Below are 23,647 nucleotides of genomic sequence, written 5' to 3'. Positions count from 1 at the left end.
TCATCCTGGTGCTGGTGAAGGGATTCCACGCTGGTCTCTGGGGGGAGGCGGGGTTAAATAGGCTGGAAGGCCTGGCCAGGTGCTATCAGTTACTCAATCAGCTCAGCCTGAGACCTGCAGGTAAAGGAGCAGAACACCAGATACAAGTAACAGGCTCTGGGCTGTCACACAAGGATCTCACATTGCTGCAGTGGCAAGTATTGTTGCCTCACAGCAAGAAGGGCACCAATTCAGATCCTGCATTCCACAGAGGGTCTTTCTGTGTGGAATTTGCATGTTCTCCCCATGTGTGAATGGGTTTTCCCCAGTTTCTCTAGTTTTCTCTCACAGTCCAAAAACATGCAGATGTGGGGATTAGGTAAATTGGACAGTCTAAATTGACCATAGGTGTGAGACTGAATGGTTGTTTGTCTCTATGTGTCCCTGTGAAGGACTGGCAGTCTGTCCAGGGTGTACCACGTCTTTCACTCTATGTCAGCTGAGATTGGCACAGCTCCCCCCATGACCCTCATGTGGAGGATAAAGTGGTAGAGGATGTGCAAAGAGCGCTTTGGGTACGCATTGGCAGCACATGGGCGAACTGAACATCTGCCCCACTGGTAGGTGGAGTATTAAGCCCTACTCATCAAGCAGAAAAAACATTTGGACAACAGAAGAGGTAGTCGCTTGGATAGTTATCCAAGCCTCCACCTGGTGACCCTTGAACCGGCTGACACCCCGTCTCCCCTGCCTAACGGACTTTTCAGCTTTGAGACGCCTGAACCAGACGTGTTCAAGGGACCTGTAACATCACTCTTGACTTCTTTGGTAGGAATGTGTCCCATTCCCTGCATCCAGACATGTACAACCACAGGATGGTGAAGTGAGATACTACAGGACCCTGATGTGCGAGTATACCAGGGTCCGCGATATGCGAAGCGCGCTTGAGCGCACACGGCATGTGTGCAGAAGTATACCAAGGCCTTAAGTAGACAGGTCAGATATTCCCACCAATGCAACTTGTATGTCCTGAAAAACGTGACTGTAGTGAATGATATAAACACACATGAGCATGATAACATAATGCTTATTGACCTGTGTCCCTTCAAGGAAGTGGGCCCAGGCCAAGGTATCAAATCGTTTAAGCCTTTGGAGCATGGAATAGGAATTTAAAATCTCAAAATAACTTTTGCTTCAATTTTGGCCTTAAAAATGTTTAGATCAGTAGCTTATCCCACCCAAGTGTTAAGCAGTGTAAATGAAGTTGCATAGTATTGTTGCGTCAGAGAAAGACAGTTAGACGTTAGATGGAGAGCCTTTCTGTGTGGAGTTTACATGCTATTCCCAAGTGCACATCCATTCTCCCAATGTACTTCAGACAGTATTTTCTGGCAAGAATCTGAAGATTGTCAGTGTCAAATGGCCCGCTCTCCTGCATCCAATTCCATAGACAAAATCCCCTATATGACAGTGTCCCAAAAAGTGTCTTTGACAAAATGAGGGCTGTAAGTGATGCCCCTATATACGCCAATAACATACCAAGGCTTACTTGCATATCTTCAAAGACACAGTACTTTCAAGAGTGATGAAAATTGCGACAAAATGTAACTTGAACTTGCTTAATTAAGCAATATTTTGTTGATGTTATTTCAATTCAGTCCCCAGTGTCTGCCTGCCTTTGGCCAAAGATTGCATTTTGGACATGCCTGCCTTAAGTGTACTAGTAAGGCCTGCCCCATCGGTGCACACTCTGTGCCTTTTTCTTTTTTGCCCCTGCCTTTACAAAATATCTGTGCGTACCACTGCATTTCATCTGTTTTATAATTGAGGTTGGAATTTGCATATGTAAGATGTGGAAGGAAAGAGATAAATGAACTGTATGGTGAAGAAGTTGGTTCAGAAAGCTGTCAGAGCTCTTGGCAGCATCTCCTCTCTCTCTCTCTCTCTCTCTCTCTCTTTCTGAACATGGAGACTCCAGAGGAAGCTGCACTCTGCTTTCCCCACATCAACACCTCCTGCAGGAGGAGGACGGGTCCTTACGTGGAGACCATGCTCACTTACACTGTGCTGTCCTGCATCACGATACTCACCGTGATCCTAAACCTGCTGGTCATCATCTCTATCTCGCACTTCAAGTTGAGTCACAATTTCTCCACATGCTTCCAGTATATGATTAAATTTAGGTCTCTCATGCCACCATGTTTGAAAAAGACTTTCTACTATAGTTATAAATGCACTTATCTGCTCTTGTTGTTTTCCTAGTATTATATATTGTTGGTTGTACATAGAACATCAGTGTTGTCAGTGTTGATTTATCTGATTTCAGGCAGCTCCACACCACCACCAACCTCCTCCTCCTCTCTCTGGCTGTCGCTGACTTCCTCGTGGGTCTCCTGCAGATGCCACTTCTTCTCCTCCAAAACCAAGGCTGCTGGTTCTTGGGCGACGTCATGTGTGTTGTGCATTATTTCTTGGCTGCCCTCGTTTTCAGCGTTTCAGTGGGAAGCATGGTGCTCATATCAGTCGACCGCTACATAGCAATTTGTAACCCCATGTTTTACACCACCAGAGTCACTCTGACCAGAGTTAAACTCTGTATTTGTTTGTGTTGGATATTTTCTGGTGTGCGTGGCAGTGTGATATTCAGGGATGTCTTAAAACAGCCTGACATGTATATCACCTGCTATGGAAGTTGTGTTGTTGTGGTCGGTTTCGCTGAAGGACTTGTTGATATCATTGCCACGTTTTTAGGCCCCATTTTAATCATAGCAGTTTTGTATTTGAGAGTGTTTGTGGTGGCTGTGTCTCAGGCTCGGGCCATGCGCTCTCATGTCGCAGTCGTCAAAGTGGCACGTTCCCAGGCTGTAAAAGCAATTAAATCTGAGATTAAAGCAGCCAGGACTCTAGGTATTGTATTGGTAGTTTTTCTTCTCTGCGTATGTCCATATTATTGTTTTGCTGTTGCAGCTGAGACTACCATGATTGGGGCGTCATATTCATTAATTATGCTTTGGTTAGTCTACTTAAACTCGACCTTTAACCCTGGTATTTATGTCTTTTTCTACCCGTGGGCCAGAAAGACCATCAAACACATTTTTACTCTTCAGATTCTGCAGCCTGGCTCCCGTGAAGTGAGTGTGATGTAGAAGGAGAGAGAGACTCTGAAGAAAATATTAAATTGAAATGTGTAAAAGCCTTCTTTTGATTATGTCAAGCATTTCTGTTTACTGGATGAAAAGATCTTTGTGTATTTTAATCCTGTTAATTTAAAAAAGAAAAAAAAAGGGCCACAAAACGTTAGGTAAATTCTTCCTAAAATCAAAGCCACTGGCACTGATGTCACCAGTAGTTCAGTGCAGTGTAGTAATTATACATGAGTGATGAGCAATAACACAAATAATAATGAATTAAAATGAATATTCAATGCTTTATAGGGGATGTGTATGGACATACATTACCAGCCTAAACACTGCAAGAATAAAAAAAATAATGAATTGCATTAGAGCCACAGGCAAAGAAAACTGAAAGCACAGGAGTATATGTGCAATAAAAATAAAACTGTTAATATTGTTAACTGTCCCTAATTCTAAAATATTACAGTTACATTATAGTATTTATATGTGTGTATGGACATATACTAAGAAATCTGAACACATTTCTGTGTGTTGCTTTTTCAATTTGAACCCATTATGCTCATATACAGTACTGTGCAAAAGCCATTATTAACCATTGTTTGTCGTTTTAGCAATGTTGTATTAACCATACAGAGTAATTAATTATCATCACATTCAGAAATTACAGGAAACATGTATGTAGTTTAAAAATTACATTTTCAGAAAAAATATTATTAAAAGGAGTATTTACTGTGACCTGCCCTTACATTTGAACAATAACACAACCCTGATTCTCTATATCTGCTGTAAAAAGGTCTGTTACATCAGGTTTATTCAAGGCATACTTGTGCTTTACATACACAGGTTGTATGATTCTATGATTGTTAATACATGAGACCAACTTTCAGTCACATCATTCCAAGCCAAATGCCACTGACTACAGAATTTGGTAAGTACAACAAAAATGGGCATGGAGCCCTGAGACTTTGAATGCGCATATAACAGTAAAGAAATGTTCCCATATCTGGGAAACCATTTTTTTTTGTAACTTGTTTGTTTCATGGTCAATGATAAAAAATGATTATGCACTATTTACATAGAACACCAGAACAAAATTACATGAACATATTAATCATATATAACGGACTTAAAAGAGTGTCGATAAGTAAACCTTTGTCTAAAATGTGTTTTTTCTTCACGTCCTGGTTGGCAGCCATGTTGTTTGTGAGAGGAAGTGGCAAAGCAGCAAAGTAAGTGATAATGTGTCAAAACCTCATACAACTACACCTCAGAAAAAACTGAAATATCCCTTTTATTATGTTATCCAAATCCAGTGTTCTGTTATTAAATGACAAGGTGTTACGACCAGCTCAAAGGCCACAACACAAGCGGGAGATGCACAACCAACTTAGTATACACAAAAGTAACATTTATTAAATAAATGTGCAAACATAGAAACAAAGATGTGTAAGTCAGAATCAGTGGTGTATGAAGGTGTCTGAATGTTATGACACATGTGTCATGCATGTTGTCAGTGTCTAACAAAGGAACAGCTAAACAAACAAATCAATCCGGTGAAGGGATTCCACGCTGGTCTCTGGGGGAGGCGGGGTTAAATAGGCTGGGAGGCCTGGCCAGGTGCTATCAGTTACTCAATCAGTTCAGCCTGAGACCTGCAGGTAAAGGAGCAGAACACCAGTATACAAGTAACAGACTCTGGCCTGTCACACAAGGATTGCACATTGCTGCAGTGGCAAGTATTGTTGCCTCACAGCAAGAAGGGCACCAATTCAGATCCTGCATTCCACAGAGGGTCTTTCTGTGTGGAGTTTACATGTTCTCCCCATGTGTGAATGGGTTTTCCCCAGTTTCTCTAGTTTTCTCCAACAGTCCAAAAACATGCAGATTTGAGGATTAGGTAAATTGGACACTCTAAATTGACCATAGGTGTGAGACTGAATGGTTGTTTGTCTCTATGTGTCCCTGTGATGGACTGGCAGCCTGTCCAGGGTGTACCACGTCTTTCACTCTATGTCAGCTGAGATTGGGACAGCTCCCCCCATGACCCTCATTTGGAGGATAAAGTGGTAGAGGATGTGCAAAGAGCATGTTGGGCACACATAGACAGCGCAGGGGCAAACTGAACATCCGCCCCATTAGTAGGTGGAGTATTAAGCCCTGCTCATCAGGCAAAAAAAAACATTTGGATAACAGAAGAGGTAGTCACTTGGATAGTCATCCAAGCCTCCAACTGGTGACCCTCGAACCGGCTGACACCCCGACTCCCCTGCCTAACGAACGTGTTCAAGGGACCTGTAGCATCGCTCTTTACTTCTTTGGTAGGAATGTGTCCCATTCCCTGCATCCAGACATGTACAACCACAGGATGGTGAAGTGAGATACTACAGGACCCTGATGTGCGAGTATACCAAGGCCTTAAGTAGACACATCGGATATTCCCACCAATGCGACTTGTACGTCCTGAAAAACGTGACTGTAGTGAATGACATAAACACACATGGGCATGACCCACGATCACATAATTCCTTTTGACCTGTGTCCCTTCAAGGAAGTGGACTCACACCGAGGTATCATGTCTTTTAAGCCTTTGGAGCATGGAATAGGAATTTAAAATCTCAAAATAACTTTTGCTTCAATTTTGGCCTTTTTTAGGTCAGTAGCTTATCCCACCCAAGTGTTAAGCAGTGTAAATGAAGTTGCATAGCATTGTTGCGTCAGAGCAAGACAGTTAGACATTAGACAGAGAGCCTTTCTGTGTGGAGTTTACATGCTATCCCCAAGTGCACATCCATTCTCCCAATGTGCTTCAGACAGTATTTTCTGGCTAGAACTTGAAGATTGTCAGTGTCAAACGGCCCGCTCTCCTTCACCAAATTCCATAGACAAAATCCCCTATATGACAGTGTCCCAAAAGGTGATCTTAGATGAAATGAAGGCTGTAAATGATGGCCCTGTATACCTCAATAACATACCAAGGCTTACTTGCATATCTTCAAAGACACAGTACTTTCAAGAGTGACGAAAATGCGACAAAATGTCATTTGAGATGTAACATTTGTTGTATCAATTCAGTCCCCAGTGTCTGGCTGCCTTTGGCCAAAGATTGCATTTTGGACATGCCAGCCTTAAGTGTACTAGTAAGGCCTGCCCCATCGGTGCGCACAAGGTGCCATTTTCATTTTTGCCCATGCCTTTCCAAAATATCTCTGCGCACCACTGCATTTCATCTGTGTTAGAATTGAGGTTGGAATTTGCATATGTAAGATGAGGAAGGAAAGAGATAAATAAACTCTATGATGAAGACGTTGGATCAGAAAGCTGTCAGAGCTCTTGGCAGCATCTCCTTTCGCTCTCTCTCTCTGAACATGGAGGCTCCAGAGGAAGCTGCACTCTGCTTTCCCCACATCAACACCTCCTGCAGGAGGAGGACGGGTCCTTATGTGGAGACCATGCTCACTTACACTGTGCTGTCCTGCATCACGATACTCACCGTGATCCTAAACCTGCTGGTCATCATCTCTATCTCACACTTCAAGTTGAGTCACAATTTCTCCACATGCTTCCAGTATATGATTAAATTTAGGTCTCTCATGCAACCATGTTTGAAAAATCCTTAAAGATTTTCTACTATAGCTATAAATGCACTTATCTGCTCTTGTAGTTCTCCTTGTATTATATATTGTTGGTTGTACATAGAACATCAGTGTTGTCAGTGTTGATTTTCTCTTATTTCAGGCAGCTCCACACCACCACCAACCTCCTCCTGCTCTCTCTGGCTGTCGCTGACTTCCTTGTGGGTCTCCTGCAGATGCCACTTCTTCTCCTCCAAAACCAAGGCTGCTGGTTCTTGGGCGACGTCATTTGTGTCGTGCATTATTTCTTGGCTGCCCTCGTTTTCAGTGTTTCAGTGGGAAGCATGGTGCTCATATCAGTCGACCGCTATATAGCAATTTGTAACCCCATGTTTTACACCACCAGAGTCACTCTGACCAGAGTTAAACTCTGTATTTGTTTGTGTTGGATATTTTCCGGTGTGCATAGCAGTTGGTTTTTCAGGGATGTCTTAAAACAGCCTGACATGTATATCACCTGCTATGGAAGTTGTGTAGTTGTGGTCGGTTTTGCTGAAGGACTTGTTTCTATGATTGCCACGTTTTTAGGCCCCATTTTAACAATAGCAGTTTTGTATTTGAGAGTGTTTGTGGTGGCTGTGTCTCAGGCTCGGGCCATGCGCTCTCACGTGGCAGTCGTCACAGTGGAGCGTTCCCAGACTGTAAAAGCAATGAAATCTGAGATTAAAGCAGCCAGGACTCTCGGTATTGTATTGGTAGTTTTTCTTCTCTGCACATGTCCATATTATTGTTTTGCTGCTGCAGCTGAGACTGCCTCGCTTGGGGCGTCATATTCATTAATTATGATTTGGTTAGCCTACTTGAACTCGACCTTTAACCCTGGTATTTATGTCTTTTTCTACCCATGGGCCAGAAAAACCATTAAACACATTTTTACTCTTCAGATTCTGCAGCCTGGCTCCCGTGAAGTGAGTGTGATGTAGAAGGAGAGAGAGACTCTGAAGAAAATATTAAATTGAAATGTGTAAAAGCCTTCTTTTGATTATGTCAAGCATTTCTGTTTACTGGATGAAAAGATCTTTGTGAATTTTAATCCTGTGAATTTAAAAAAGAAAGAAAAAAAGGCCACAAAACGTTAGGTAAATTCTTCCTAAAATCAAAGCCACTGGCACTGATGTCACCAGTAGTTCAGTGCAGTGTAGTAATTATACATGAGTGATGAGCAGTAACACAAATAATAATGAATTAAAATGATTATTCAATGCTTTATAGGGGATGTGTATGGACATACATTACCAGCCTAAACACTGCAAGAATAAAAAAAATAATGAATTGCATCAGAGCCACAGGCAAAGAAAACTGAAAGCACAGGAGTATATGTGCAATAAAAATAAAACTGTTAATATTGTTAACTGTCCGTAATTCTAAAATATTACAGTTACATTATAGTATTTATATGTGTGTATGGACATATACTAAGAAATCTGAACACATTTCTGTGTGTTGCTTTTTCAATTTGAACCCATTATGCTCATATACAGTACTGTGCAAAAGCCATTATTAACCATTGTTTGTCGTTTTAGCAATGTTGTATTAACCATACAGAGTAATTAATTATCATCACATTCAGAAATTACAGGAAACATGTATGTAGTTTAAAAATGACATTTTCAGAAAAAATATTATTAAAAGGAGTATTTACTGTGACCTGCCCTTACATTTGAACAATAACACGACCCTAATTCTCTATATCTGCTGTAAAAAGGTCTGTTACATCAGGTTTATTCAAGGCATACTTGTGCTTTACATACACAGGTTGTATGATTCTATGATTGTTGATACATGAGACCAACTTTCAATCACATCATTCCAAGCCAAATGCCACTGACTACAGAATTTGATAAGTACAACAAAAATGGGCATGGAGCACTGAGACTTTGAATGCGCATATAACAGTAAAGAAATGTTCCCATATCTGGGAAACCATTTTTTTTTGTAACTTGTTTGTTTCATGGTCAATGATAAAAAATGATTATGCACTATTTACATAGAACACCAGAACAAAATTACATGAACATATTAGTCATATATAACGGACTTAAAAGAGTGTCGATAAGTAAACCTTTGTCTAAAATGTGTTTTTTCTTCACGTCCTGGTTGGCAGCCATGTTGTTTCTGAGAGGAAGTGGCAAAGCAGCAAAGTAAGTGATAATGTGTCAAAACCTCATACAACTACACCTCAGAAAAAACTGAAATATCCCTTTTATTATGTTATCCAAATCCAGTGTTCTGTTATTAAATGACAAGGTGTTACGACCAGCTCAAAGGCCACAACACAAGCGGGAGATGCACAACCAACTTAGTATACACAAAAGTAACATTTATTAAATAAATGTGCAAACATAGAAACAAAGATGTGTAAGTCAGAATCAGTGGTGTATGAAGGTGTCTGAATGTTATGACACATGTGTCATGCATGTTGTCAGTGTCTAACAAAGGAACAGCTAAACAAACAAATCAATCTGGTGCAGGTGAAGGGATTCCACGCTGGTCTCTGGGGAGGCGGGGTTAAATAGGCTGGGAGGCCTGGCCAGGTGCTCCCAGTTACTCAATCAGCTCAACCTGAGACCTGCAGGTAAAGGAGCAGAACACCAGTATACAAGTAACAGGCTCTGGCCTGTCACACAAAGATCTCACATTGCTGCAGTCAGAGCCGGATTAACGCAACTGCAAACTAGGCATGTGCCTAGGGCCCGATTGGCAGGGGGCCCAGACAGAGGGACAATCAAAACCTAAAAATGACTTGGTCCGCCTTTCAAGACGATTTACACTCATCGTCCTGATGACGTGACGCTGTCAGGGCGTTCTGAGGACAGTCTGCTCCGATCAACAGTCGCACTGGGGGCAGGCGGGCGGGAGAAGCCGCAGCAGGTGCACATGTCCGTGGCGAGGTCCGGGCGGGGGTTTGCTGTAAACCACCTTCACCCCGAGCCCTTCCGAGCCGATCTAGAGTCTGTCGTGACGCACCACCGGTGGAGGAAATTTCATGTCAAACTTATAAGTGACACTGCACGATAGAAATGACTGAAACGTGACTAAAACTAATAAGCGTTTTAGTCCAAAAGACTAAAACTAAGACTAAGTCTAGAATGACTTCCAAAAGCAACACTGCACAGTACACCATCCAGAGAAATATCCAGACCAGTGGAGAAAACTGCTGAACAGTCCAGACCAGGAGCTGAGGTGCTGAGTGTTGAATACCAGAAAATGGAAGAGAGGTGATGCTTGTCCATGAAAATAAACCTCTTTACCGATACAGCACAGTTTCTCTTACTGCAAATTTTATTGGTCTTTGTATATTTGACTACTTATTAAACTATTCAATTTAATCAACACATTTGATTAAGATTTTCTGCAAAATGCAATAGCTTACAACATTTAGCTTACTTGCTCTGTTTACATAGCAATGCTGACACCTATTGGTGATTTACTGGTACTACTGCCTTAACAATGACACTCGCAATGGATAACATAAGGATAATTTAAGAGCATTTAATAGAGCCTTGTAGTAACGTATAAATACGGTAATAAAAATCAAAAAAAAAGTCTGATAGACTGTTTAATATACGACACATGACTTATTTTGGCATACAAATAACCAACTCGTAACCAAAGACTACGCTACGTAAAATGTGAATTAACTTTTATTAGTAACTTTGGTAAGTTTCAGATTTCAATTCATAAATAACATCGATGGAGGGGGCCCCAAAAAATACAGTCTGCCTAGTATAGTCGATTTATTTAATCCGGCTCTGGCTGCAGTGGCAAGCATTGTTGCCTCACAGCAAGAAGGGCACCAATTCAGATCCTGCATTCCACAGAGGGTCTTTCTGAGTGGCGTTTGCATGTTCTCCCCATGTGTGCATAGGTTTTTCCCAGGTTCTCTAGTTTTCTCCCACAGTCCAAAAACATGCAGATTTGGGGATTAGGTAAATTGGACACTCTAAATTGACCATAGGTGTGAGGTTGTTTGTGGAGTATGTGGAGTTTGTGTTGATATGTTTCAATTCAGTCCCCAGTGTCTGGCTGTCTTTGGCCAAAGATTGCATTTTGGACATGCCAGCCTTAAGTGTACTAGTAAGGCCTGCCCCATCGGTGCGCACTAGGTGCCATTTTCATTTTTGCCCCTGCCTTTCCAAAATATCTGCGCGCACCACTGCATTTCATCTGTTTTAGAATTGAGGTTGGAATTTCCATATGTAAGATGAGGAAGGAAAGAGATAAATGAAGTGTATGGTGAAGAAGTTGGTTCAGAAAGCTGTCAGAGCTCTTGGCAGCATCTCCTCTCTCTCTCTTTCTGAACATGGAGGCTCCAGAGGAAGCTGAACTCTGCTTTCCCCACATCAACACCTCCTGCAGGAGGAGGACGGGTCCTTACGTGGAGACCATGCTCACTTACACTGTGCTGTCCTGCATCACGATACTCACTGTTATCCTAAACCTGCTGGTCATCATCTCTATCTCGCACTTCAAGTTGAGTCACAATTTCTCCACATGCTTCCAGCATATGATTAAATTTTGGTCTCTCAAGCAACCATGTTTGAAAAATCATTAACAATTTGCTACTTTTGCTATAAATGCACTTATCTGCTATTGTATTTCTCCTAGTATGTTATATTGTTGGTTGAACATAGGACATCAGTTGTCAGTGATGATTTTCTCTGATTTCAGGCAGCTCCACACCACCACCAACCTCCTCCTCCTCTCTCTGGCTGTCGCTGACTTCCTCGTGGGTCTCCTGCAGATGCCACTTCTTCTCCTCCAAAACCAAGGCTGCTGGTTCTTGGGCGACATCATGTGTGTCGTGCATTATTTCTTGGCTGCCCTCGTTTTCAGCGTTTCAGTGGGAAGCATGGTGCTCATATCAGTCGACCGCTATATAGCAATTTGTAACCCCATGTTTTACACCACCAGAGTCACTCTGACCAGAGTTAAACTCTGTATTTGTCTGTGTTGGATATGTTCCAGTGTGCATGGCAGTGTGATGTTCAGGGATGTCTTAAAACAGCCTGACATGTATATCACCTGCTATGGAAGTTGTGTTGTTGTGGTCGGTTTCGCTGAAGGACTTGTTGATATTATTGCCTCGTTTTTAGGCCCCATTTTAATCATATCAGTTTTGTATTTGAGAGTGTTTGTGGTGGCTGTGTCTCAGGCTCGGGCCATGCGCTCTCACATTGCAGTCGTCACAGTGGAGCGTTCCCAGGCTGTAAAAGCAATTAAATCCGAGATTAAAGCAGCCAGGACTCTCGGTATTGTATTGGTAGTTTTTCTTCTCTGCACATGTCCATATTACTGTTTTACTGTTGCAGCTGAGACTGCCTCGCTTGGGGCGTCATATTCATTAATTATGATTTGGTTAGCCTACTTAAACTCGACCTTTAACCCTGGTATTTATGTCTTTTTCTACCCGTGGGCCAGAAAAACCATTAAACACATTTTTACTCTTCAGATTCTGCAGCCTGGCTCCCGTGAAGTGAGTGTGATGTAGAAGGAGAGAGAGACTCTGAAGAAAATATTAAATTGAAATGTGTAAAAGCCTTCTTTTGATTATGTCAAGCATTTCTGTTTACTGGATGAAAAGATCTTTGTGAATTTTAATCCTGTGAATTTAAAAAAGAAAGAAAAAAAGGCCACAAAACGTTAGGTAAATTCTTCCTAAAATCAAAGCCACTGGCATTGATGTCACCAGTAGTTCAGTGCAGTGTAGTAATTATACATGAGTGATGAGCAATAACACAAATAATAATGAATTAAAATGATTATTCAATGCTTTATACGGGATGTATATGGACATACATTACCAGCCTAAACACTGCAAGAATAAAAAAATAATAAATTGCATTAGAGCCATGAGCAAAGAAGACTGAAAGCACAGGAGTATATGCAATAAAAATAAAACTGTTATATTGTTAACTGTCCCTAATTCTAACACATTACAGTTACATTATAGTATTTATATGTGTGTATGGACATATACTAAGAAATCTGAACACATTTCTGTGCATTGCTTTTTCAATTTGAACCCATTATGCTCATATACAGTACTGTGCAAAAGCCATTATTAACCATTGTTTGTCGTTTTAGCAATGTTGTATTAACCATACAGAGTAATTAATTATCATCACATTCAGAAAATACAGGAAACATGTATGTAGTTTAAATATTACATTTTCAGAAAAAAATATTATTAAAAGGAGTATTTAGTGTGACCTGCCCTTACATTTGAACAATAACACAAACCTGATTCTCTATATCTGCTGTAAAAAGGTCTGTTACATCAGGTTTATTCAAGGCATACTTGTTCTTTACATACACAGGTTGTATGATTCTATGATTGTTAATACATGAGACCAACTTTCAGTCACATCATTCCAAGCCAAATGCCACTGACTACAGAATTTGATAAGTACAACAAAAATGGCCATGGAGCCCTGAGACTTTAAATGCCCATAACAGTAAACAATTGTTCCCATATCTGGAAAACCATTTTTTTTAGTAACTTGTTTGTTTCATGGTCAAAAAATGATGGATTTAAATGATTATGCACTATTCACTTAGAACACCAGAACAAAATTACATGAATATATTACCCATATATAACGGACTTAAAAGAGTGTCGATAAGTAAACCTTTGTCTGAAATGTGTTTTTCTTCACGTCCTGGTTGGCAGCCATGTTGTTTGTGAGAGGAAGTGGCAATATCCCTTTTATTAAGTTGTCCAAGTCCAGTGTTCTGTCATTAAATGACAAGGTGTTACAATCAGCTCAAAGGCCACAACAAAAGTGGGAGATGCACAACCAACTTTGCATAAACAAAAGTAACATTTATTAAATAAATGTGCAAACAAAGAAACAATGAGGTGTGTAAGTCAGAATCAGTGGTGTATAAGGGTGTACGAATGTTATGAAGCATGTGTAGTGCATGTTGTCAGTGTCTAACAAAGGAACAGATAAACAAAAAATTCAATCTGGTGAAGGGATTCCACACTGGTCTCTGGGGAGGTGGGGTTAAATAGGCTGGGAGGCCTGGCCAGGTGCTCCCAGTTACTCAATCAGCTCAGGCTGAGACTGCAGGTAAAGGAGCAGAACACCAGTACACAAGTAACAGGCTCTGGGCTGTCACACAAGGATCTCACATTGCTGCAGTGGCAAGCATTGTTGCCTCACAGCAAGAAGGGCACCAATTCAGATCCTGCATTCCACAGAGGGTCTTTCTGTGTGGAGTTTGCATGTTCTCCCCATGTGTGCATGGGTTTTCCCCAGGTTCTCTAGTTTTCTCCCACAGTCCAAAAACATGCAGATTTGGGGATTAGGTAAATTGGACACTCTAAATTGACCATAGGTGTGAGAGTGAATGGTTGTTTGTCTCTATGTGTCCCTCTGATGGACTGGCAGTCTGTCCAGGGTGTACCTCACCTTTCACCCTATGTCAGCTGAGATTGGCACAGCTCCCCCCATGACCCTCATGTGGAGGATAAAGTGGAAGAGGATGTGCAAAGAGCATTTTGGGTGCACGTGAACAATGCATGGGCGAACAAAATGCCCACCACACCGGTAGGTGGAGTATTAAGCCCTGCTCATCAAGCAAAAATAAAATTTGGACAACAAAAGAGGCAGTCGCTTGGATAGTCATCCGACCCTCGAACCGGCTGACACCCCTGCCTAAGGACTTTTCAGCTTTGAGACGCCTGAACCAGACATGTTCGAGGGACCTGTAGCATCTGTCTCTTCTTCTTCTTTGCTAGGAATGTGTCCCATTCCCTGCATCCATACATGTACAACCACAGGATGGTGAAGTGAGATTTTACAGGACCCTGATGTGCGAGTATACCAGGGTCCGCGATATGCAAAGCGAGCTTGAGCACACACGGCATGTGTGCAGAAGTATACCAAGGCCTTAAGGAGACAGATCAGATATTCCCACCAATGTGACTTGTACATCCTGAAAAACGTGACTGTAGTGAATGACATAAACACACATGGGCATGATAACATAATTCCTTTTGACCTGTGTCCCTTCAAGGAAGTGGAATTTAAAATCTCAAAATAACTTTTACTTCAATTTTGGCCTACAAATTTGGAGGTCAGTACCTTATCTCACCCAAGTGTTGAGCAGTGTAAATAAAGTTGCATAGCATTGTTGCGTCAGAGCAAGACGGTTCGATGTTAGACGGAGAGCGTTTCTGTTGGACTTTACAAGTGCACGTCCATTCTCCCCAGGTACTTCAGACAGTATTTTCTGGCTAGAACCTGAAGATTGTCAGTGTCAAACGGCCAACTCTCCTGCATCAAATTCCATAGACAAAATCCCTTATTTGACAGTGTCCCATGAAATGAGGGCTGTAAATTATGTCCTTGTATACTTCAATAACATACCAAGGCTTACTTGCATATCTTCAAAGACACAGTACTTTCAAGAGTGATGAAAATTGCGACAAAATGTAACTTGAACTTGCTTAATTAAGCAATAATATGTTGATGTTTCAGTTCAGTCCGCAATGACTGGCCTGCCTGCCCCATCGGTGCGCACTAGGTGCCCTTCTCATTTTTGCCCCGGCCTTTCCAAAATATCTCTCCACGCCACTGCATTTCATCTGTTTTAGAATTGAGGTTGCAATTTGCATATGTAAGATGAGGAAGGAAAAAGATAAATTAACTGTATGATGAAGACATTGGATCAGAAAGCTGTCAGAGCTCTTGACAGCATCTCCTTTCTCTCTCTCTCTCTCTGAACATGGAGGCTCCAGAGGAAGCTGCACTCTGCTTTCCCCACATCAACACCTCCTGCAGGTGGAGGACGGGTCCTTACGTGGAGACCATGCTCACTTACACTGTGCTGTCCTGCATCACGATACTCACCGTGATCCTAAACCTGCTGGTCATCATCTCTATCTCACACTTCAAGTTGAGTCACAATTTCTCCACATGGTTCCAGTATATGATTAAATTTAGGTCTCTCATGCCACCATGTTTGAAAAATCCTTAAAGATTTTTTACTATAGCTATGAATTCACTTATCTGCTCTTGTAGTTCTCCTAGTATTATATGTTGTAGGTTGTACATAGAACATCAGTGTTGTCAGTGTTGATTATCTCTGATTTCAGGCAGCTCCACACCACCACCAACCTCCTCCTCCTCTCTCTAGCGGTCGCTGACTTCCTCGTGGGTCTCCTGCAGATGCCACTTCTTCTCCTCCAAAACCAAGGCTGCTGGTTCTTGGGCGACATCATGTGTGTCGTGCATTATTTCTTGGCTGCCCTCGTTTTCAGCGTTTCAGTGGGAAGCATGGTGCTCATATCAGTCGACCGCTATATAGCAATTTGTAACCCCATGTTTTACACCACCAGAGTCACTCTGACCAGAGTTAAACTCTGTGTTTGTCTGTGTTGGATATTTTCTGGTGTGCATGGCAGTGTATTATTTAGGGATGTTTTAAAACAGCCTGACATGTATATCACCTGCTACGGAAGTTGTGTAGTTGTGGTCGGTTTTGCTGAAGGACTTGTTGATATTATTGCCACGTTTTTAGGCCCCATTTTAGTCATATCAGTTCTGTATTTGAGAGTGTTTGTGGTGGCTGTGTCTCAGGCTCGGGCCATGCGCTCTCACGTCGCAGTCGTCACAGTGGAGCGTTCCCAGACTGTAAAAGCAATGAAATCTGAGATTAAAGCAGCCAGGACTCTTGGTATTGTATTGGTAGTTTTTCTTCTCTGCGTATGTCCATATTATTGTTTTACTGTTGCAGCTGAGACTACCATGATTGGGGCATCATATTCGTTAATTATGATTTGGTTAGTCTACTTAAACTCGACCTTTAACCCTGGTATTTATGTCTTTTTCTACCCTTGGGCCAGAAAAACTATTAAACACATTTTTACTCTTCAGATTCTGCAGCCTGGCTCCCGTGAAGTGAGTGTGATGTAGAAGGAGAGAGAAACTGTGAAGAAAATATTAAATTCAAATATGTGAAAGCCTTCTGTTGATTGTGTCAAGCATGTCTGTTTACTGGATGCAACAATTTACAAAATGACCACAAAAGGTTTAGTAATTTCTTCCTAAAGCCAAAGTACATGTGTGATGAGCAACAACACAAATAATTATGAATAAAACATTATTAGTAAATGCTTTATAGGGGATGTGTATGGACCTACATTAGCAGCCCAAACACTGCAAGAATAAAAAAAATGATGAATTCCATTAGAGCAACAAGAAAAGAAGACTGAAAGCACAGGAGTTACATACAATAAAAATAAAACTGTTATATATTGTTAACTGCCCTTGATTCTAACATTACATAGTTATATTACAGTGTTTATGTGGGGGTGGAGTGGCTCAGTGGTTAAGACCAGTTAAGACCAGTACCCTGTGTGTGAAAGACATCATGGTCACAATGGTCGCAAGTTCGACTCCACCCCTGGTTGATTGTACTCAATTCCATTGTAAGTCGCTTTGGATAAAAGTGTCTGCTAAATGACATGTAATGTAATGTAATTTATGTGTATGAATATACATTAAGAAATACAGTTCTGTGCATTGCTTTTTGAATTTGAACCCATTTTGCTCATACACAGTACTGTACAAAAGCCTTAGCCACCATTAGTTGTTTTAGCGATGCTTTAATGACCATACAGTATAATTATGTCTCAATCACATTATTGAAACACTTTCAGATATCCAGAAAATACAGGAAACATGTATGTAAAAAAGGATTAAAATGTCAAGTATTTAGACTGACCTGCCCTTACATTTGAACAAATCACAACCCCGAATTTCTCTTTACATCAGGTTTATTCAAGACCAGCTTGTGCTTGGCAGTTTATTCAAGACTCATCAATACTTGAGTCCAGCTTTCAATCATAATTCAAATCCAAAGGCCACTGGCTAAAAAATTTGAGTACAAGAAAACGGACATGGACCCCTGAGACTTTAAATGTCGATAACAGTTCATGGTTGATGGGAAACTCGTTATTTTTGTATCACGTTTGTGTCATGGTGAGAAAATGATGGATTTAAATGATTATGCAGTATTTTTTAGTACACCTGAACAAAATTATATACAGAAGAGGCAGTGTAACAGCAATAAAATGAATGCATGAACATATTACTCATATATAACAGACTGAAAAGCGTGTAGATAAGTAAAGATTTGTTAAAATGTATTTTTCTTTATGTCCTGATTGGCAGCCATGTTTGTGAGAGGGAGTGGCAACGTTTTCAGTCTGTCATATATGAGTACATATATGTCAAATGCATTTGTTTATGCTGTTACACAGCCTTTTCTGTATGCATTGTCACAAAAATAAAAAGTCAGTCACTGTCCTGAACGGACAGGCCTGTAAAAACATCTTCAAATCATATAGTTTGTGGCTCCTCTCAATGCAGAGGAGTAGCAGCTCTACTCTGAGCCTCTTCCAGATGACAGAGCTTCTCACCCTACTATATCTCTAAGGGAGAGCCCAGACACCATGTGGAGGAAACCCACTTGTACACCGTTTTCTGGTTTAGGACCATGGTCTCTGATTTGAGGTGCCAATTGTCATCCCAGTCGCTTCGCACCAACTGCGAACTGCTCCAGTGAGAGTTGAAGATCATGGCCCGATATAGCAAAGAGGATCATCTGCAATAAGTAGAAACTCAGTCCCGAGCTCACCAAACCAGACTCCCTCAATGCCCTGGCTGCATCTAGAAATTCTGTCCATAAAGGTTATGACGAAGGGTGGCCCTGGTGGAGTCCACTGCCCACTGGAAATGGATCAGACTTACTGCCGGCAATGTGGACCAAGCTTTGACACCGGTCATACATGGACCGAGTGGCCCTTATTAAGGGTTCCGGTACCCTATACTTCCGGAGCACTCCCCAAGGTACAGTACATGATGGAACGCTTGCTCCAAGTCCACAAAGAACATGTAGACTGGTTGGGCGAACTCCCATGCCCAACCAAGTGTAGAGCTGGCCCACCATTCCGCGACCAGGACAGAAACCACATTTCTCCTCCTGAATCTGTGGTTCGATTGTCCTAAGGACCCTCCTCTCCAGGACACCTATATAGATCTTACACAGGAGGCTGAGGAGAGTGATACAGCTGTAGTGGGAACACACCCTTCAGTCCCCCTTCTTAAAGAGGGCAACCACCACCCCCTGGCCACACAATGTTGCACAGGCGTGTCAACCAAGAAAGTCCTACAACATTCCGAGCCTTAAGAAACTCCGGGTGATCTCATCCACCCCTGGGGCCCTGCTACAGAGGAGCTTTTTAACCACCTCGGTAACCTCAGCCCCATAGATGGGAGAGCCCATGTGTTGAGGTCAGCAGCACCCCATCTACACTATACACAGTGTTGATAGTGTAGTGCATACCACTCCTGAGTCGCCGGATCATTGACCAGAACCTACTCAAAGCCGTCCGGAAATCCCTGCACGTCACTGCATCTAATCCGTGTTAGAATTGAGGTTGCACATTCAGGCGTAGCAGGTAACTCTTTTTTACTCTGGCCTTATGATCAGGTGGAATTTGCATATGTAAGACAAGGAAGGAAAGAGATAAATGAACTGCATGATGAAGACGTTGGATCAGAAAGCTGTCAGAGCTCTAGGCAGCATCTCCTCTCTCTCTCTCTCTCTCTCTCTCCCTCTCTCTCTGAACATGGAGGCTCCGGAGGAAGCTGAACTCTGCTTTCCCCACATAAACACCTCCTGTAGGAGGACGACGGGTCCTTACGTGGAGACCATGCTCACTTACACTGTGCTGTCCTGCGTCATTGTGCTCGCTGTGATTCTTAACCTGATTGTCATCATCTCTATCTCCCGCCCCACCGGTATGTGGAGTATTAAGCCCCGCTCACCAAGCAGAAAAAAAATTTCCCCAACAGAACTCATCGCCAAGGATAGTCACCCGAGCCTCGACGGGGTGACCCTTGAACTGGCTGACACCCGACTCCCCTGCCCGACGGTTCTTTCAGATGTGAGCCGCTCGAAACAGACATGTCCGAGGGAGCTGTCCCATTGTTCTCTCCTTCTTTGGTAGTAATGCGTCCTATTCCCTGCTTCAAGATTTGTACCCCCACTCGACGGTGAAGCCAGATACTAGAGGACCCTGACGCACGAGTATACCAGGTCCTGCGATAATTGACACGCAATGCCACACGCAATGTGGCATACATGGAAGTATACCAGGGCCTTTAGTCTTTGGCGCCAAACCACTTGGTGCCAAACTTTGTAAGATAATGTCTGTCTTGAGTATGAGGTTCAAAAACCAGCATGTGTACTGCATGCCCCGAACATGGATGATCTGATCCATCTTCTACCAGTTGGGGGGGGTACACCCTGGACAGTTTGCAAGTCTATCACAGAGCCACACATACCCCGACACAAACCTTGGTCTTCTTGCTGCAAAAACAATAGTGCTAACCACCACACCAACTGTTAAATGATTGAAGTATAATCAAAACCAAAATCTTGATTTTAGTTTTTACTGTATTTTTGTCCCAACATTTCTTAAAAAAATATTCTTTAGGAATTGAGGTTGAACATTCAGGAGTACCAGGGGACTTTTGTTTTGCTCTGGTCTCATGAGTTGCAACATAAATCAACACAATATAAATCAGCAGTATGATGAAGACCTTGGATCAGAAGCTGTCAGAGCACAGCAGCGTCTCCTCTCTTTCTCTGAACATGGAGGCTCTGGAGGAACCTGAACTCTGTTTTCCCCACATCAACACCTCGTGCAGGAGGATGAGGCGTCCTTACATGGAGACCACACTCATGTACAGTGTGCTGTCCTGCATCATTGTGCTCACTGTGATTCTTAACCTGCTGGTCATCATCTCTATCTCCCACTTCAGGCAGAGTCTAAACTTTTTCACATGGCTACATAGGCAGCATCACTTTTTTATGGCATATGTGGCTGTAAATGTACCTTGTTGCTCTTCTAGTCCTCCGTAATATCATTATTACAACTGCTTGTAACACAATTTCTACATACAACATGAATGGTTTCAGTGTTGATTTTCTCTGATTTCAGGCAGCTCCACACCACCACCAACCTCCTCCTTCTCTCTCTGGCTGTCTCTGACTTCCTCATGGGGCTCCTGGAGATGCCACTTCATCTCCACTATCAAGGCTGCTGGCTCCTTGGCGACCGAATGTGTGCTCTAAATATCTTTTTAAGTTTCCTCCTTGTCAGTGTTTCAGTGGGATGCATGGTGCTCATAGCGATTGACCGCTATATTGCAATATGTGACCCCATGTTTTACACCACCAGAGTCACTCTGACCAGAGTTAAACTCTGTGTTTGTCTGTGTTGGAAATTTTCTGCTGTACACAGCATTTGGATGTTGAGGGATTTGTTAAAACAGCCTGACATGTTTCAGTCCTGCTACGGAGAGTGCACATTTGTTGTCACTTTTGCTGAAGGACTTGTTGATCTTATTGCCACCTTTTTAGGCCCAGTTTTAATTATTGCAATTCTCTATTCCAGAGTGTTTGTGGTGGCTGTGTCTCAGGCTCGAGCCATGCGCTCTCACGTGGCAGTCGTCACAGTGGATCGTTCCCAGACTGTAAAAGCTAAGAAATCTGAGATTAAAGCAGCCAGGACTCTCGGTATTGTAATTATTGTGTTTCTTCTCTGCTCGTGTCCATATTATAGTTTTGCTGTTGCAGCTGAAAGTAACTTGATCGGGGGACCAACTTCAGGCATTGAGATTTGGTTAATGTACATAAACTCTAGTCTTAACCCTATAATTTATGTCTTTTTCTACCTGTGGTTCAGAAAAACCATTAAATATATTGTTTCACTTCGGATACTGCAGCCTGGCTCCCATGATGCCAGTGTACTATAGAGAGAGAGATGGTGCAGAATGTGATAGACTGACACTGAATTTGTTCAAATGTCCGAAATATTTCTATAAAAATGTGTTTCAATCTTTTATTATATTTAATTCAATGTTATTTGTGCAGCACCAAATCACAACATACATTATCCCAAGGGACCGTACATAGACAACATGATGATCGAGAGCAGAGAAAACCAACAATTCACACAATGATCAAGCACTAGGCATCAGTGCCCTTTTTAACAGGAAGACATCTCTGACAGAACCTCATACTGTGGAAAAAAAGAGATTAATGGAGATGTTTTTTGGTTATAAGAAAATTTAATTTTTATCACTAAACCATTGGAAATATTCTCCCTAGTCACCACCATTGTCTGCTTCTCAAAAAATAATACTTTTACTAAATAAAATGAAGTAATTAGAGTCACCAATAATTCAAAAGACTGAAAGCACAGGTGTAATAATAAAATAAGTATATTGTTAACTGTCCCTGATCCTCATACAGTTATAGAGTGGTATTGATTTAGTTTGGATTGTTTTTTGATTTTGAACCAGTTTTGCTCATAAAATGGATATAAATGCAATTTTTACTGTGGGGAAAAAGAACAAATAGGAGACTGCTCTATTCTGTGTGTGCATGCTTGTATTTATATCTTTGTGAGGTCCACAAAAAACCTATCTTTGTGGCCAAATTTTGTCAGGGGCCCCTTAACTTTAGGGAGCTTTTTTAAGGGTTCAGAGCTGGTTTTAGGGTTAGGTTTAGAGTAGGGTTAGGTCCTTTTACTTGTGATGGTTAGAGTAAGAGGCCAGGGAATGCATTTTCTTATGATATGTCCTCACTAAGATATAAAAATAAGTTTGTGTGTGTGTTGCTGATCACCTCTTTCATTTACTTTGTAGTTGTTTGTCCCCTCTCAAAAAATGACCTCTATAAGAAATAAGAAACGTTACCACACCCACGACCCCATCATTATATATTCACAGCAGTTACGCGTTATTGATTTATAATATTTTGTTAATATAAATGCAGTTCAAAAACAACAACACTGGAATAACGGAGCCTCCTAGGAACAGTGAACTGTATATTTGAAATAAATACATCATATTCCATGTCTGTGGGATAATTAAATTAAAATCATCCTTGATAAAAGTGTTATTTTCCAATAAAAGTGTGTTTCAAAGACAAGAACAAATTAATAACTAAGAGGATTGTTTGAGAATTTCAAAAAAAGCTGCAGTAAGCAATAATGTTCTCTTTAAATGAGCTGATAGTGTGAGCAGACCTCAGGTATTCAGGAAGTTTGTTCCACAGGTGAGGAGCACAATAAGTGAATGTTGCTTCACTTTGTTTGGTTCTGCTTCAGTATATCTATCCGTGGATGCTTCATTGGGAACTAATAAGTCTAGGTTGTATTTAGGTCCAAGACCCACAAGAAGATTTGTGGGTGTGGGTTTGCAAAAATGGAGCCATGCAGGATACTGGGTCTGTCCATTCATAGGTGTGAACCATGCGATGCAACAAATATAAAAAAGGCTATTTTCAGGATATTTAGATAGGTGTGGTCTACCTGTCTAAAGGCACAGCACAGTGTGGACCCGATGGGCACGGTGCACATAATATTATTATTATTAATATGTTGTTATTCTTATTATTATTATTATTATTATTGTTATTATTATTATTATTATTATTAGTAATAATAATAATAATAATAATAATAATAATAATAACTTAGATTTAGATAGATCTTTCACGAAGCCCAAGGTTGTGTACAAGTAGAAAAACTGAAAAAAGACAGATCAAACACAAACACTAACAAATAAATAATCAGGTGGCAAAACCTGCCAGAACAAGTGTCGCTTCAACAGTGATTTAAACAACATCCAGAGTTTGTGCCTCTCACAAGGTCCACCCCTCTCACAAAGTCCACGCCTTGTTGTGGCATGAGGGCTTGCGTGTCTCAATGACCCCAAGAACTATGCCAGTGGGAGTGCAAAGCACTCTTGGCAGGGGCACCCATTCTGGACAGGTCAAGGGGTAGAGGCCAGACAAAATGTGGGCTACCTC

At 41.6% G+C, this 23,647-nt stretch overlaps 1 protein-coding gene across 1 annotated transcript; it reads left to right on the top strand.

Annotated features, from left to right (window-relative positions):
* The first annotated feature begins 1,871 nt into the window (after window positions 1-1,871).
* Window positions 1,872-21,672, top strand: LOC122784197 (trace amine-associated receptor 13c-like). Its single transcript, XM_044049354.1, has 3 exons — window positions 1,872-2,114; window positions 2,306-2,774; window positions 21,235-21,672. The coding sequence occupies exons 1-3, from the start codon at window positions 1,945-1,947 to the stop codon at window positions 21,583-21,585; spliced, it is 990 nt and encodes a 329-aa protein (XP_043905289.1). The 5' UTR covers window positions 1,872-1,944; the 3' UTR covers window positions 21,586-21,672.
* Window positions 21,673-23,647: the final 1,975 nt, after the last annotated feature.

The sequence above is a fragment of the Solea senegalensis genome, linkage group LG2 (assembly GCF_019176455.1).
Source record: "Solea senegalensis isolate Sse05_10M linkage group LG2, IFAPA_SoseM_1, whole genome shotgun sequence".
Classification (NCBI taxonomy): domain Eukaryota; kingdom Metazoa; phylum Chordata; class Actinopteri; order Pleuronectiformes; family Soleidae; genus Solea; species Solea senegalensis.
This window is presented reverse-complemented; position numbering and strand designations above follow the sequence as displayed.